Source organism: Manacus vitellinus, unplaced genomic scaffold, assembly GCF_001715985.3.
Source record: "Manacus vitellinus isolate BGI_N305 unplaced genomic scaffold, ASM171598v3 scaffold_1_pilon, whole genome shotgun sequence".
Classification (NCBI taxonomy): Eukaryota; Metazoa; Chordata; class Aves; order Passeriformes; family Pipridae; genus Manacus; species Manacus vitellinus.
This window is the reverse complement of record NW_021939396.1, coordinates 97,668-109,755: the sequence shown is the minus strand read 5'-3', so window position 1 is coordinate 109,755 and position 12,088 is coordinate 97,668. Positions and strand designations below refer to the sequence as shown.

General features: G+C 57.9%; 1 protein-coding gene across 1 annotated transcript in view; it reads left to right on the top strand.

Moving 5' to 3' along the window:
- Positions 1 to 9: 9 nt before the first annotated feature.
- Positions 10 to 12,088, top strand: part of LOC103765896 (1-phosphatidylinositol 4,5-bisphosphate phosphodiesterase gamma-1-like) — a 36,133-nt gene continuing 24,054 nt past the window's right edge. Inside the window, exons 1-9 of the mRNA XM_029959254.1 lie at positions 10 to 389; positions 8,718 to 8,867; positions 8,965 to 9,058; positions 9,160 to 9,207; positions 10,013 to 10,097; positions 10,230 to 10,310; positions 10,405 to 10,439; positions 11,789 to 11,861; positions 11,947 to 12,080. Of these exons, the coding sequence (XP_029815114.1) occupies positions 170 to 389; positions 8,718 to 8,867; positions 8,965 to 9,058; positions 9,160 to 9,207; positions 10,013 to 10,097; positions 10,230 to 10,310; positions 10,405 to 10,439; positions 11,789 to 11,861; positions 11,947 to 12,080 (920 nt within the window). The 5' untranslated portion in view covers positions 10 to 169. The remainder of the gene's footprint in view (positions 390 to 8,717; positions 8,868 to 8,964; positions 9,059 to 9,159; positions 9,208 to 10,012; positions 10,098 to 10,229; positions 10,311 to 10,404; positions 10,440 to 11,788; positions 11,862 to 11,946; positions 12,081 to 12,088) is intronic.

The window sequence follows — 12,088 nt, the reverse complement described above, 5'->3', positions numbered from 1 at the left end:
TCCTCCTCCTCCTCCTCCTCCTCCTCCTGGCCATCTCCAATCCCGGCCGCCGTCCTTAGAGGAAAAACCCAGGGCAAATCCCAAAAATCCCCGGGGAGGTCTCGGCCCTTCGGATCCGTCCCCTCCTGCATGAGCCACCCGCGTTCCCGGCGATGGCCCAGCGCTGAAGATGTCCATGGCCAGGCTCGGCAGCGTCAATGGATTCCTGGAGGACGGCAGGATGGAGGCGGGAGACATGGGCAGGATCCTGCGCTGCCTGGAGATGGGCACCGTCCTCACCTTGTTCTACCAGAAGAAGTCCCAGAGGCCGGAGAGAAGGACCTTCCAGGTGAAGCTGGAGACGCGGCAGATCATCTGGAGCCGCACGCCCGAGAAGGTGGAGGGGGACAGTGAGTATCGGCCCCGGGGGGGGGCCGGGGAGGGTGAGAAGCTGGGGTGGGGTGACTGGTTGTGGGGTGCCTGAATGTGTTGGGGTGTCCTACCATGGTGGGGTACCTGGTTGTGGTGTGTCTGGTCATGGTGGGATGTCCTACTGTGGTGGGGAACTGGTTGTGGGGTGCCCAGCCATGGTGGGATGTCCTACTGTGGTGGGGTGCCCAGTTGTAGGGTGCCTGGACGTGTTGGGGTGTCCTACTCTGGTGAGGTGACTGTCTGGGGGGTGCCTGGCCATGGTGGGATGTCCTACTGCGGTGGGGAAACTGGTTGTGGGGTGACTGGCCATGTTGGGATGTCCTATTGTAGTGGGGAAACTGGTTGTGGGGTGCCTGAGCATGGTGGGATGTCCTCCTGTGATAGGGTGCCCAGTTGTGGGGTGCCTGGACATAGTGGGATGTCCTACCCTGGTGGGGTGACTGTTTGTGGGGTGCCTGGCCATGGTGGGGTGTCTTGGCATGGTGGGGTGACTGGCTGGGGAGTTTTTGGGGCACAGTGGGATGTCCTACTGTGATGGGGTGAGCAGCTGTGTGACTGTGGTGGGGTGACTGGTTGTGGGGTGCCTGGCCATGGTGGGATGTCCTACCCTGGTGGGGTGACTGGTTGGGGAGTTTTTGGGGCATGGTGGGATGTCCTGGTGTGGTGGGGTGACTGGTTGGGGGGTGCTTGGGCATGGTGGGATGTCCTGCTGTGGTGGGGAAAGTTGCTGTGTGGCTGTGGTGGGATGTCCTGCCATGGTGGGGTGCCCAGTTGTGGGGTGCCTGGATATGGTGGTGTATCCTACCCTGCTGGGGTGACTGGTTGTGAGGTGCCTGGATATGTTAGGATGTCCTGCCATAGTGGGGTGACTGGCTGGGGAGTTTTTGGGGTGTAGTGGGATGTCCTACTGTGGTGGGGTGCCCAGCTGTGGGGTACCTGGACGTGTTGGGGTGTCCTACCATTGTGGGGTATCTGGTCATGATGTGCCTGGTCATGGTGGGATGCCCTGCTGTGGTGGGGAAACTGGTTGTGGGGTGCCTGGCTGTGGTGGGATGTTCTTCCATGGTGGGGTGACAGGCTGTAGGACCATGGTGAGATGTCTTACTCTGGTGGGGTGACCGGCTCTGGGGTGCCTGGCCATGGTGGGGCGTCCTGGTGTGGTGGCATGACTGGCTGAGGAGTTTTTGGGATGTGGTGGGGTGTCCTGATGTGGTGGGGTGACTGGTTGTGGGGTACCTGGCCATGGTGGGATGTCCTACTGTGGTGGGGTGACAGGCTGTGTGGCTGTGGTGGGGTGACTATTTGTGGGGTACCTGAACATGGTGGGGTACCCTGGTGTGGTGGGGTGACTGGCTGAGGAGTTTTTGGGCTGTGATGGGGTGTCCTGGTGTGGTGGGGTGACTGGTTGTGGGGTGCTTGGATGTGGTGGGGTGTCCTGGCATGGTGGGGTGACTGGTTGTGGGGTTGTGGTAGGATGTCCTGGCATGGTGGGGTGACTGGTTGTGGGGTGCCTGGTCATGGTGGGGTGTCCTGCCATGGTGGGGTGACTGACTGGGGAGTTTTTGGGGCATGGTGGGATGTCCTGGCATAATGGGGTGTGCTTGGGCCTGGTGGGATGTCCTGCCACGGTGGGGTGCCCGGCTGAGGGATGATTAGCTGTGGGGTCACTGGCTGTGGGGTGCTTGGGTGTGGTGGGATGTTCTTCCATGGTGTGGATGTGGCTGTGGTGGGATGTCCTGCTGTGCTGGAGTGACTGATGCTCGGGTGCTTGGATGTGTTGGGGGGTCCTGCTGTGGTGGGGTGACTGGTTGTGAGGTGCCTGTCCATGGTGGGATGTCCTGGTGTGGTGGGGTGACTGGTTGTGGGGTACTTGGATGTAGTGGGGTGTCCTGCTGTGGTGGGGTGACTGGCTGGGAAGTTTTTGGGCACAATAACTGGCTCTGGGCTACTTGGACGTGTTGGAAGGTCGTACCGTGGTGGGGCGACTGGTTGTGGGGTGCCTGGGGTGTCCTGGCATGGTGGGGTGACTGGTTGTGGGGTGCCTGGACCTGCTGGAGTGCCCTGCCATGGTGGGGTGATGGACTGTGCCAGTGTTGACCATAGTGGGATGTCCTACTGTAGTGGGGTGTCCAGTTGGGGGATGTCTGGACATGTTGGGACGTCCTGCTGTGGTGGGGTGACTGGTTTTGGGTTTCCTGGACCTGTTGGGATGTCCTACCTTAGTGGGGTGACTGGTTGTGGGGTTCCTGTTCATGGTGGGATGTCCTGTCGTGGTGGGGTGACTGGTTGTGGGGTTCCTGTTCATGGTGGGATGTCCTGTCATGGTGGGGTGACTGGTTGTGGGGTTCCTGTTCATGGTGGGATGTCCTGACATGGTGTGGTGACTGGTTGTGGGGTTCCTGTTCGTGGTGGGATGTCCTACCATGGTGGAGTGATGAGTTTTGGGGTTCCTGTTCATGGTGGGATGTCCTGTCATGGTGGGGTGACGAGTTTTGGGGTTCCTGTTCATGGTGGGATGTCCTACCTTGATGGGGTGAGTGGTTTTAGGATTCCTGGACCTCTTGGGATGCCCTGCCATGGTGGGATCTCCATCCCCTATGGAATGTCCTACCATGGGGTGATTCCCATAAAAGCAGGAGCTGCTGGGCTGGGCAACCCTCACCTCCTCCTTCCCACCTTGTCCTGGGGGTGAAGCCACTTCCATGTGATCCCAAGGGATTTATATCCTCCCTGGCAAGGAGGTAAAGGAGTGGCCATCGCTGTTCCTGCTCACGGTGCTTTTAACCCCAAAACTGGGCTGCTCCCACTGGAACATCCCTAAAAACTGTCCATACTTGTGGATTCACTGGGCTCTTGGGACGTTCTCCCACCACTGGGAATTCCATGTCTTGGTGCTCATTACCTCCAGGCTTCAAATGGAGCTTAAAAGAGCCATGGGATGAAAGCCTGGGATTGGGGTGATCTGGAGCTCCATCCCAGATCCCATGCAGGGAAGGAACTCGGTTTTGGGATGTCACCTCCCCTGGATGACAGCAAAGCCCACCCTGGAGGGCTGGGAGGTGCCTTTTCCCTGGAGGGGCTCAGAGGGGCTGATCCCAAGCCGGATTCCAGCCATGGAAAGGCTTTGAGCTGGGAAGGAGGGTGGCAGCCAGAGGAGTGGGATGAGTGATGGGAGGAAGGACACTCATTCTTGGAGAAGTGGTTTAGATCCTCATGGAGAAGAGCTCGTTATCCAGTCATGGAAATACAGCATTCCCAGCTCCTTGTTTTTTCTGGAAGCGCCACACGCTTCCAGGTTGGGATGTTGGGTCGCTCATGATTCCGTGCCTCAGTTTCCCCCCTGGTACCTTGGGGTCTGGCTTTTCCCATGGCAATGAATAGACACCCCCTAAGGTCATCCAGAAAGAGGAAAACAAAAGGAAAATCCCACTGGGAATGGTGCAATCCTTCCATCCAACCCCACCACTCGCTTGGAGTGGGAGCAATCCCTGTCTCTGTGCCAGGCTGGAACATCTTCACCCCCTGATCCAACTCCTGGTGCTCCCACAGCCTCCCATTCTCCGGGATGTTATGGAAGTACCGGGATCTCCCAGACCTCACGCCTGCCAGGGCCATTTCAAATCCCCCCTTCCGGCCGACATCCCACTGGGAGAGGGATTAGTGGGAAGGGCTGATGTCTCTGTTAGGAATTGTCAGGGCCAGGACATGGATCCAGGCTCTCCCCTGGACTCCCAGGATAATTACACGCTTCGTTAAGTGGCTGATGGACACGTGTCCGGGCCCAGGATCCATGGCCAGGCCTGGGATCTGTGTCTGGACCTGGAATCTGTGTCCAGGCCTGGGATTCGTGTCCAGGCCTGGGATTCATGTCCAGGCCTGGGATTCATGTCCAGGACTGTGACCCGTGTCTGGGCCTGGGATCCGTGTCCAGGCCTGGGATCCATGTCCATGCCTTTGATCCATGTTCATTCCTTTGATCTGTGTCCATGGCTGGGATTCATGTCCAGGCCTGGGATCTGTGTCCGGATCCAGAATCTGTGTCCAGGCCTGGGATTCATGTCCAGGACTGTGACCCGTGTCTGGGCCTGAGATCTGTGTCCAGGCCTGGGATCCATGTCCATGCCTTTGATCCGTGTTCATTCCTTTGATCTGTGTCCATGGCTGGGATTCATGTCCAGGCCTGGGATCTGTGTCCGGACCCGGAATCTGTTTCCAGATCTGGGATCCGTGTCCAGACCCGGGATCTGTATTCGGGGCCAGGATCCGTGTCAAGGACTGGAATCCATGTCCAGGCCTGGAATCTATGCCCAGGCCTGGAATCCATGTCCAGGCCTGGGATCCGTGTCCAGACCTGGGATCCGTGTCCAGGCCTGGGATTCATGTCCAGGCCTGGAATCTGTGTCCAGGCCTGGGATACATGTTGAGGCCTGGGATCTATGTCTGGACCCAGAATCTGTGTCCAGGCCTGGGATTCATGTCTAGGCCTGGGATCTGTATGCAGACCCAGAATCTGTGTCCAGGCCCAGGAACCATGTCCAGGCCTGGAATCCATGTCCAGGTCCAGGATCCACGTCCAGGCCTGGGATCCATGTCCAGGCCTGGGATCCATGTCCAGGCCCAGGATCCGTGTCTGGCCCTGGGATCCATGTCCAGGCCTGGGATCTGTGTCCAGGCCCAGGATTCATGTCCAGGCCTAGGATCCGTGTCCAGGCCTGAGATCACCTGGGACATCACCTCCAAAATTAACCTCATCCTGGAGGTCTCCCAGCTCCTCACCCTCAGCAAATCCCAATTCCCAGCACAGGGAATCTGGCAGAAAACAACCCAAAAAGGATCTTTATAAGAAATTAAAAACAACAGGGGTGAAGGCAGCATGGAAAATCCAAGAGGATTTTGGAGAGGCGACACTTCCAGCCTCGTTAATGCCAAAGAATTAGAAATGGGATTTTTTTGGGGAGGAGAAAATCCAGGTGGGATTTATCACTGCTGGAGCAGGAGGGATATTTTCTTTCAGGTTTTAAATCCCACCATGGGAGTTCCCAGGGGGATGCTGTCTCCCAAATTCCCCCCTGGAGGGAATTCTGACCTTCCAGGTGTCTTGGAAGAACGGATGACTCAGGTGGACGTGGCTTGTGCCACCAGAGCTGGGATTTCCCAGCACAATGTTCCCTCCATTCCCTTTTTCCTCCTAAGGCCTGAAAAAAATTCCCAGGCCTTCCCTCAGTATCCCTAAAACCCGCTGGGCAGGACCTGCTCTTCCCACCATTCCAAATCCTCTTTGCCCCGGGAGCTGCTCACTTTGCATTAGAAAAGAAAAAGGGATTTTCGCAGCTGGAAGCGACTTCCAGGGTGTTTTAATCCTTCCAGAGTGTTTTAATCGCCCTGGGATCCCGGGAGACAATGCTGGGAGGAGTTTGGAGACATAATTCCGACGTGATCCCTGCAAATCCGCCGCAGATGTGGTTTCCAGGAAGCTCCCGGCTCCGGCTCCCTTGTTTTGTGCAGCCGCTCCCTCTTCCCCTGGTTCTGTGTGGGAATGGGCTCTTTGCCACAGGGAGAGGGATTTGGGGGTGTTGGTGGGTGGAAAAGCAGGAATTCCCTGTGTTCTGGGCTCGTCCCACAGCGTGGGAAGCAGGAGAGGGTGGGATTCAACCCCTCTGCCCCACTCAGGTGAGACCCCACCTGCAGAGCTGCCTCCAGCCCGGAAATTCCCAACATTAGAAGGATGTGGAGCTGCTGGAGCGAGTCCAGAGGAGGCCACAGAGATGCTCCAAGGGCTGGAGCTCCTCTGCTCTGGAGCCAGGCTGGGAGAGCTGGGAATGTCCAACCTGGAGAAGGAAAACTCCAGGGAGACCTTGGAGCCCCTTGCAGGGCCTAAAGGGGCTCCAGGAGAGCAGGAGAGGGACTTGGGACAAGGGATGGAGGGACAGGACACAGGGAGTGGCTTCCCACTGCCAGAGAGTTAGATGGGATATTGGGAAGGAATTCTTGGCTGTGAGAGTGGTGAGGGGCTGGGCTGGAATTCCCAGAGAAGCTGTGGCTGCCCCATCCCTGGAAGTGTTCCAGGCCAGGCTGGAGCAATGTGGGATAGCAGGAGATGTCCCTGCCCATGGCAGGGAGTTGGAACTGGATGATCTTTCTGCTCCCTTCCAACCCAAACCATCCTGGGATTATTGGCAGCACCAGAGGTCTGGTCCAAGGCTGGATCCCGGAGGTGTGGAATCCAAGGAATACACCTCTGTGGCCTGTTGGTATCCTCTGACTTCTCCCCTCTCCCTGTGGATGGGCAGGTTTGGGGTTGAGCAGCCGTTTTTTAACCCATAAACTCCTTTTTTCCCCCAAAAAAAACTGCCTGTTTGTCCCAAGGAGAGTTTTCTCCGAGCCCCGGGAGCCCCACGGAGACAACGGGATTTGATTTCTTGGGATCTTGTCCCAGAACAAAGCCCGTGCCGGGCTGCAGAGCCCCCAGGTGCCACTTGTGCTAAAATCCCACCCTGATCCATGAAATTTGGCTTGTGGTCATCCAGCAAAAAAAAACAACAACTGGATAAAGCCTCCAGTGTTTTCTGGAGCTTTTCCACCAAGAAAAACTCCCCGGCCCCTCTTTTCTTGCTTAATCAACCCCCATTCCTCCCCCATCCCTTTTCCCTCCCTGCCTTCAGCCTTTGCTGTGGATCAGGCTCCGTGGGCTCTTCCCCACCACCACATCCCACATCGGAAGCGCGGCCAGGGCTGGAAATTCTCTGGGAAATGACCCATTTCCTCAGCAGGACAATGCCCAGGCTCAGGGTCCGGCCGCTCTCGGTCACACAAAGCCCTTTCCGGTGTCCCTGGCTCACTCCCAGAGTCCAAACCTTTCCCGGGGGAGGGGTGATTGGTTGTGGGATCGGGAACAACTTTGGGTGTTATTCCTAATAATGTGTTATTATTCTGCTCCCGGTGGGACAAATCCACTGGGAAAAATTGGAAGTCTCCCGTGGCGGAGGAAGAGCAGGCTCCGGAAACCCGGCCCAACGCCGCCGGAGCTTTATTTAGCGGGATAATGAGGGAGCAGAGCAGCAGGAAAGCAACGCCCTGCGGTCCAAGCTCAAATTGCCACTTTTGAGAAGAGACTCCAATTAAAAGCTGAGCTCAGCCCATGCCAGGGTCTGCTCTGGGATGGTTGGGATGGGGCAGGATGGGCCCGGAGGACGCGTGGCAGCCACAGAGCTGGGAAAAGTGTGGGAAGTGCTGTCGGGAGCCACATCCTGGGGATGGGAATCCGTGGAGGACACAGGGAGTGGGGGGTCACCAGGCACGTGGAGGTGGTGCTGCAGGGACATCCAGTCCTGGGGACACGATTCCCTGGAGGACACATGGCCATGGCACCCAAGCAGGGACACCCTATCCCAGGACATCCTGGGATACAAATCCATGGAGGACACACAGCCATGGCACCCAAGCAGGGACACCCCATCCCAGGACATTCTGGGATACAGATCCCTGGAGGACACACAGCCATGGCACCTGTGGTGCTGTCACACAGGCAGGGACACCCCATCCCAGGATATCCTGGGATAAAAATCCATGGAGGACACACGGCCATGGCACCCGTGGTGCTGTCACACAGACAGGGACACCCCATCCTGGGGATATCCTGGGATACAAATCCATGGAGGACACACAGCCATGGCACCCAAGCAGGGACACCCCATCCCAGGACATCCTGGGATACAAATCCGTGGAGGACACACGGCCATGGCACCTGTGGTGCTGTCACACAGGCAGGGACACCCCATCCCAGGATATCCTGGGATAAAAATCCATGGAGGACACATGGCCATGGCACCTGTGGTGCTGTCACACAGGCAGGGACATTCCATCCGGGATATCCTGGGATACAAATCCATGAGGAACACACAGCCATGGCACGCAAGCAGGACAACCATCCAGGACATCCTGGGATACAAATCCGTGGAGGACACGCATGGAAAGCCCATGTGCATTCCACCCCAGCGAGACCCCATTCCTGGCATTACCATCATGTGAGGACATACATCCATGGAACCCATGATGCCATCCCACCCCAACGGAGACCCCCCATTCCAGGGACACGATTCCCTGAAGGACACTCCATGCCCATGGCGCCATCACACATCCCTGGAGGGCTCCGGGGACGTGTCTCCACGTGGCCACAGCACCTGCAATTCCATCCCACATTCCCGGGAATGTCCCATCCTGGCAGTCCCACCTCCTGCAGCCTCCGCGAGTCCCTCACACGAATCCACGGTGTCAGGGGCCGCTTCCATGTTCCTCTCTCCCCGCAGTCGACATCCGGGAGATCAAGGAGATCCGCCTGGGCAAGAATTCCCGGGATTTCGAGCGCTACCCCGAGGACGCTCGGAAGTTGGACTTCACCATGTGCTTCATCATCCTCTACGGGATGGACTTCCGGCTGCGGACGCTCAGCGTGGCTGGTGCGTTGGGCTCCCTCCCTGCTCCCACATCCCTCCCCCTGGATCCCACCCCTTTCCTGGCATCCCACAGCACCCATCCCTCCTTCTCCTTTTCCAGCTTTCTGCGAGGAGGACATCAACCTCTGGATAACGGGGCTCAACTGGCTGGTGGCTGATACCCAGAGGGCCCAGACCCCGCTGCAGATCGAGAGGTGGGCAAGATCCCAATTCCCTGTCTGAGGGACAACCCCCCCCTGGATTTGCTCCTCCGTGGCGCTGAGCGCTGTGTGTCCGTCCCTTCCTTCTTTCCCAGGTGGCTCCGGAAGCAGTTTGACGGGATGGACCGGGCGCGGGAAGGCAGGTGAGCGCCGGCACGGCCCCGAGTTGGGGAGTGAGTGGTGGGTTTGGCAGGACAGGACCAGATTCCCCCGGTTGCATCCCAGATCTGGTGGCTTCGTGGGACGAGAGAGCAAGCACCGGGTTTTTTGGGATGCTTGGAGACATTGAAAATCAGAGATTTGAGTGTGAGGGCCACGGGGATCCCCATTTCCGTTGCTTTTCCACCAGTGACAGGAGGGGCTGGACCGTTAATGCAGCCCAGAAACAACTTCCAAAGGCAGGGAAAACCCCAAATCAAGGCAATTTTCACTGAAATTATGATGCAGATGGGAATGGGCGTCATCTCCAGGTGGGATGATGGCCTAGAGAGCCCAGTTGGTTTTTGGGATGTGCTTCCTCTCCTTGGCCCTCTGCTCACACTCGTGCCAAACACCACGTGGGACAAGGGAGCACCAGGTTTTTTGGGGTGCTTGGAGACATGGAAAATCAGAGATTTGGGTGTGAGGGCCACGGGGATCCCGATTTCCATTGCTTTTCCACCAGTGGTCATGGAATCATGGAATGGTTTGGGTGGGAAAAGACCTAAAGGTCATGGAATTCCCCTAGACCAGGTTGCTCCAAGCCCTGTCCATCCTGGCCTTCAGCACTTCCCGGGATGGGACATCCACGATTTCTCTGGGTTCTGTGCCTGGAGAGATTTACAGGCCAGGAGGAGGGTGGGATCCCCATGCCGGGCACCAGGATTTGGGGTGGGAACTTTGAGGCTGGGAGCCGAGACCCATCCAGGGGTTGGTTCTCCATCCCGACTCCATCTCCCGCTCCGGCAGCATCACCGTGAAGGACCTGAAGGCGATGCTGCCCCAGGTGAACTACCGCGTTCCCAACATGAGATTCCTGCGGGATAAACTCGTGGTAAGGACCCCTTGAACACCCCACCTGGGAGGGAGATGGTTTTCCAGCTTTTCCAGGAGGGCTGGAGCCGCCCCAGTGTCCCTGTGTCCGGTGGGGTGGCCCCGCTCTCACCTCCGGCCCCGTCTCCCCCAGGAAGTGGAAGCCAGGAATGAAATGACCTTCTCCCACTTCATCCAGTTCTACAAAAACCTGATGTTTGACGCCCAGAAGTCGGTAAGATCCAGGGATTTGCTTCCCAAGTGTCCCCCAAACCCATGTGACGTGTCCCCTCCTGGCTAAACCTCATCCCCTCCTCCCCTCCTTGCAGGTCATCGAGCAGCTGGAGCTCTCCTTCCCTCTGAGGTGAGTTCCTGGGAATGCCATGGCTCCCATCCGGCCAAGATTCCAAGGGTGGGAGCCACAGAGTGGGAAATGCAGGGATTGGGCAGAGCAGGGGGTGGGAGAGAGGATGGGAGAGGGAATGGGAGAGGGAAAGGGAGCAGGGATGGAAACAGGATGGGAAGAGGGATAGGACCAGGGAGGAGCAGGGATGGGAAAGGGAAAGGGAGCAGGGATGGGAGCTGGGATGGGGGTGAGGATGGGAACAGGGATAGAGCAGATGAGCAGGAATGGGGATGGGAGTGGGAATGAGAACAGGGATGGGAGTGGGAATGAGAGCAGGAATGGGAGTGGGAATGAGAGCAGGGATGGGAGCAGGGATGAGAAGAGATGGGAGTGGAGTTGGAGTGGGAAAGGGAGCAGGGATGGGAACTGGGATGGGAGAGGGAAAGGGAGCAGGGATGGGAGATGGGATGGGAGTGAGGATGGGAACAGGGATAGAGCAGATGAGCGGGAATGAGGATGGGAGTGGGAATGAGAGCAGGGATGGGAGTGGAAATGAGATCAGGGATGGGAGTGGGAATGAGAGCAGGGATGGGAGTGGGAATGAGAGCAGGGATGGGAGTGGGAATGAGAGCAGGGATGGGAGCAGGGATGAGAAGAGATGGGAGTGGAGTTTGAGTGGAGATTGGAGTGGGAAAGGGAGCAGGGATGGGAGCTGGGATGGGAGTGAGGATGGGAGCAGGGATAGAGCAGATGAGCAGGAATGGGAATGGAGATGGGAGAGGGAATGAGAGCAGGGATGGGAGCAGGGATGAGAAGAGATGGGAGTGGAGTTGGAGTGGAGATTGGAGTGGGAATGGGAGGGGAGCGAGATCAGAGATAGGAGAGGGGTTGAGAGCAGGAATGGGAGTGAGGATCCGAGCAGGGATGGGAGAGGGGATGAGAGAGGGGATTGGAGAGGGGATGGGAGCAGGGATGGGAGAAGGGATGAGCAGAGGTGGAAGTGGAGATGGGAACAGGAATATGAGGGGAGTGGGAGCAGGGATGGAAGTGGGGCTGAGGGCAGGGATGAGCGGAGGGAAGAATGGACAGAGGAGTCGAGGTGGGAGTGGGAATGAGGAGAGTGAAGATGGGAGCAGGGATAGGAACAGGGATGGACAGCCACGGAAGTGGATGAGGCTGCCAGGGATGTAGGGACATTCCACCCTGCCCTCCCCATATCCTTGGACAACACTGCACACTCCTGGTGGGAATGGGGCAGGAATAGGGGAGCTGAGAGCTTCAGGTGGGCCCCGGCAGCCTTGCCTCTCCCATGGGATCTATCCCAACTCCTTCTCCTGCTCCTCACTGGTGGCTGATCCGTGTCCCAGGAACGTGGACCGCCCCGAGCTGTGCCAGGTCTCCCTCTACGACTTCCAGAAGTTCCTGCTGCACGACCAGAAGGTGGGATTTCTTCCGGATCCTCGTGGTTTTGGGGCCTCCCATGGGATGCTCCGACCCCATAACAACATCCACATTTGTCTCCCAGGAATCCTGGGCCAGCGACGTGGGCATGGTGCGGGAATACATGTGCACCTACCTCCGGGAGAGCTCCAGCGAGGCGTCGGATCCCTCCTTCCAGCTGGATGAGGTGGGTGCCCCCCACCCAGAACCCACCCAGGGGTGTCTCC